General features: G+C 49.2%; 1 protein-coding gene across 1 annotated transcript in view; it reads left to right on the top strand.

Moving 5' to 3' along the window:
* AGBL1 (ATP/GTP binding protein-like 1) overlaps nucleotides 1-4,750 on the top strand; it is a 128,537-nt gene that overhangs the window by 56,789 nt on the left and 66,998 nt on the right. The window contains exon 16 of the mRNA XM_015569116.1: nucleotides 1,800-1,953. Coding sequence (XP_015424602.1) covers nucleotides 1,800-1,953 — 154 coding nt within the window. The remainder of the gene's footprint in view (nucleotides 1-1,799; nucleotides 1,954-4,750) is intronic.

The raw sequence follows: 4,750 nt of genomic DNA, 5'->3' as shown, positions 1-4,750 counted from the left end.
ACTGGGATTAGGCCTGCAACCCCGGGCATGTGCCCTTGAGCGGAATCGAACCCTGGACCCTTCAGTCCACAGGTCGATGCTCTATCCACTGAGCCAAACCACGTAGGGCCCTAAAAATATATTCAAATGAAAGAAAAGTTGTTGAATTTTTATAGCCCTGGATATGGTTAAATTTTGTCACAGTTCCATGGGTGCTTGAGGAAAAAAATAAAAGGATGTTCTCTGTCAAGAAAAAGCTTGACATATATCTATAAAAATAATATTGCTCCAATGCACTATATCATTATTTTTCTGTATTTGATTTATTCAAGACGGAGGTACCGTCTTGGCGTCCCTCATTCCGGGTACAATGTTTCTCCTCCTGCCATTTTCACGTTGCATATTTCAATCCGATGTTATTTGATTCCTCAGATTTATGAGTTTTACACGTTCATTGCATATTGTGCCCTTTGTCAAAATAAGACTTTTAAGTCCCATTTAATGGGACTTGTTCTTGAATATGGCTCCGCTGCATATTTCCGCGGCCGTGCCGGTTATAACTTATGTTTGCTTAGCCTTTGCGTTTCAATATTTCTCTCTTAAAATATTTTAGGAGAGGCAAACGAAATAGATAATGTAGGCATGTTTTCATATACGTCGTGGGTTTTTATTTTTTCTTCTCTCTTCAAAAGCATCTCTTATGGACAACACACAGTGGGACTCATAAAAACGAATCTGAAGAATTTTGCCATTTAATAACACTGTTTAACCTATTTAGACTTATAGCAAATTTTGGTGTCACTTCTATCATTTCGATTTTATCCTCTTTTCTATGCTTCTTTGCTTTTTTTCCATTCCTTCGGTCCTCCCTCCCTCTCTCCCTTTCTTCTTTTTTAAAAAATATTTTTATTGATTTCAGATAGGAAGGGAGAGGAAGAGAGAGAGAGAGAGAGAAACATCAATGATGAGAGAGAACTATTGATGGACTGCCTCCTGTACGCCCCCTCCTGGGCATCGAGCCTGCATCCTGGGCATGTGCCCGGACCAGGAATCGAACCGGGACCTCCTGGTTCGTAGTTCGACACTCAACCACTGAGCCACACCGGCCGGGTGTGATCTATTTTATAAGTTCTTGCATATCTGAGCATATATGCTCCATTTGCCTATGAGCAGAAACTTGGCTGATTATAAGTTTACTGGATTTTCAGCCTTTCTTCTACTTTCAAGTTCTGGGTAGGTCTTCATTCCCTCTGGCATCTCATGTTGCAGAAGGACGTATGACCCAAGAATGAGTATTTGTGTATACATAGATGTGCATCTTTGAATTTACCTTTACACACACACACACGCACACACACACACACAATCACTTTTTAAAAATAACCTCCATCACCTGCTTTGTGTGGCTCAAAGGTTGAGTCTTGACCTATGAACCAAGAGGTTACCGGTTCGATCCCCAGTCAGGGCACATGGCCGGTTGCAGGCTTGATCCCCAGTGTGAGGCGTGCAGGAGGCAGGCAGTCAGTGATGCCGTGTGCCCCGTCCTCTCGCCTTCCGTGCCGTAGAAATCAGACACTCGGTACCTCAGGGCTGTGCGGGAATGTTGCTCCCCACTCAGCCCCATGGACCATCCCCTGGGCAGCTGGAAGAGCCCCCTCTTCAATCACTTCACACCCAACATTGGGCCGGTCAGGGTCCCACAGTAACGTCCAGAGTCGATCAGGGCTCACACAAGTGTAAGCTGTGTTGCTGTTTTCTGCGATGGGCATCATGGTCCCCAAATCTTAACCGTGCACGCTCCTGTTCTGTTTCCGCTCCAGACTCACCTGGACCTCCTGGAAAAAAGTGTGGACCCCAAGACGGTGTACTTCCGGCAGGAGGCGCTCTGTCGGACGCTGGGAGGCAACGCCTGCCCGCTGGTGACGGTCACAGCCATGCCCGCCTCGGCCAGCCCGGCCCACCTGGAGCAGTTCCGTGAGTGACACAGGGGACCCCTCCTTTGAAGATCGGGGTGGTGGTCGGGGTGAGGGTCTCAGAGTCTCAGGGACCCATCTGTCCCGTGGAGAACCAAAGCTCCAGAAACGTTTGGGGACTGGCCCATCTCTATAGCAATACCAGCCCCGCCCTTCCTGGCACGGCCCAAGAATTGCTCTGAATCGAAGGAGACTGGGTTTGCTTGCTCTGTCAGACACGTGACCACAAATACAGGGTGTCCCCAAACAAGCAGACATGCTTTGCATGACTATTCATTCCAAGGGGTTCAATCTGAACCGAAAGAGACATCCGTTGAACTGCCAGGAAAAGGTGTGTCTACATTTTGGGGATAAATACTACTGTCGCTCTGTTGTGAAAGGGAGAAAAAATAAATTGCGGAAAAAATAAAGGCAGGCGGGGGTGGGGGGTGGGGGGCTGGAATGGCTGGTTGGCATGGAGAGCAGTTTGCTAGTGACATCACTTCCTGTCCTAAGACACAATCGGGACTCTGCGTCCTGTTTTCCAGCCTTTATCATTGATTGATTGATTGATTGATTGATTGATGGAGGGATTGTATCTTTATTGTTGAAAGTATTTGCACGGAACGGACTTTTGAACCTCAGAGAGAAGGCGGGGGTGGGGGGCGGGGGGAGATGGGAAGAGGGTTGAACTTGCCTGCGTAGAATCATCACCCATTTCCAGCCTGTGATCAGGGGCTTCCCTCACTGTGCTGACTGCTGTCTAGCTCAAGGTCAGCCAGGCTTGGAGAGGAAGGGGGTGGAGTCCCAGAGCCCTGGCAAAGCGCACACATGTGCGCTCGCTCTCTCTCTCTCTCACACACACACACAGTGTGCAAGTGGGGCGTACCTGGAACCAGCCAGCTTGTAAAGTTGGTTTGTACAGTTAGTTCCCCACCTTCCATAGGCAAGAAAGACCAAGCAGAATGACGAGTGCTTTGCAATGCAGAGGGTTTGGGAGCCCGCCGGCCGGCCGGCGTGGCTCAGGGGTTGAGCCTCGACCTATGAACCAGGAGGTCAGGGTTCGATTCCCGGTCAGGGCACATGCCTGAGTTGCAGGCTCGATCCCCAGTGGGGGGCGTGCAGGAGGCAGGCGATCCATGATTCTCTCTCATCATGGATGTTTCTATCTCTCTCTTCCTCTCCCTTCCTCTCTCTGAAATAAATTAAAACATATTAAAAAAAAAAAAAAAGAGGTGTGGGAGACAAAAGAGAAGACTGGGGAGTGAACTGATGGGGACCTGGTAGGTGGAAATTTTTCTGAGGGAGAATGTCATTCTCTTGTTAGAAACCCATTCGCCAAGTACCGTAGTCACTAAGTGACTCACTGGGGAGAAGGCAAGAAAGATCCAAGGTGGGTGGGAGGGGGCGGAGCTCCTATTTTGGGATGGGAGGCACCTCCAGCCTGCTTTGATCGTCCCCTAAAAGAGGAGAACATAACCTTTCTATTCTCAGGAGGGGAGCTAACCGTCCCCCTACCTCCTCCCCCCTGTTTCCCCCCCACCCCCATCTCCTGGGCCCCACACACTGCTCTTCCCAGGGGGCCCGAGATGGGGGGAGCTTGAGGCCGCCTTTGCATTGGTTGAAGAATCCCTTTCTCCTTTTCTTTCCGTTTCTTAAAAAAATAGTCTCACAAAAGCGGTGCTGTGTTCCACCTGCCATTATGCTAAAAGCTTTTCCTGGGAAGACAATAGCTGCTCTCAGAGAAAAAGATTTTACACGGAGTCCCTGGGGGTGCACAGCGCTACCTCAGGCACCTGCCTGGGGTTCGGAGCTGTCACTCGGAAGTGGTTTTAAAGGAGCGCAGAGTGGAAAACTAAGCAGTTACAGAATCCCCCTTTCGGCTTCTTCGAGTATCATCTTGCCTCCCCTCGGGTCTGGGTCTCCCTCAGAGACACCTGCGCAGGTGCGATGAGCAGTGCAGCCCATGGGAGAGAGCCGGGATTGAGTGCAGCGCCCCAAGGACAACAAACGCATGGGAAGAATCCAAATTTCTGTGTTTTTGTGAGTTTTTTGTTGTTGTTGTTTTTAAATATTTTTTATTTTTTAAATATATTTTTATTGATTTCAGCGAGGAAAAGAGAGGGAGGGAGAGAGAGAGAGAAGCATCAATGATGAGAGAGAATCATGGATCGGCTGCCTCCTGCACGCCCCCCACGGGGGATCGAACCACAACCCAGGCACAGGCCCTTATGCTGTGTGTGATGCCCACTGGGTTAACCGGCACATATACTAGTAGGAAAGAGCAGTTTAGTATATTAAAAAGCTTGATGCAAATATTTCTTCTTATTTTTTTAATCCTCTCCCAAGGACATTTTTCCATTGATTTTTAGAGAGAGTAGAAGGAAGGGGGAGAGACAGAGAGAGAAACATCGATGTGAGAGAGACACATCCATTGATTGCCTCTGCACACACCCAGACCAGAGCCTGGGATAGAGCCTGCAACCGGGGTACATGCCCTTCACTGGGCTGGAACCCGGGACCCTTCAGTCCATGGGCTGACACTCCATCCACTGAGCCACACCAGCTGGGGCACATTTCTCTGTGTGTGTGTTTTTTTCTTTTTTTGCCCTTTTCCCTCAGGAATGTGGCGCCAAGTATTGCTAAGGTTATCGGTGCATCATGGAGCTCAAACAGCCATAAAAGCGATCAAGGTCTGATTTCTCCGTTGCTGCTGAGCCGACCTAAGTCACCCGGCTGGTGGATGACACAGGCGGCTCTGGACCTCATACTTCTTGTTTCCTGGTTCAGTTATGCTCGCTCCCCACCCACCCCTTTTT

Source organism: Myotis davidii, unplaced genomic scaffold, assembly GCF_000327345.1.
Source record: "Myotis davidii unplaced genomic scaffold, ASM32734v1 scaffold164, whole genome shotgun sequence".
Taxonomy (NCBI): domain Eukaryota; kingdom Metazoa; phylum Chordata; class Mammalia; order Chiroptera; family Vespertilionidae; genus Myotis; species Myotis davidii.
The sequence above is the reverse complement of the archived record's forward strand: the minus strand, read 5'-3'. Positions and strand labels throughout refer to the sequence as shown.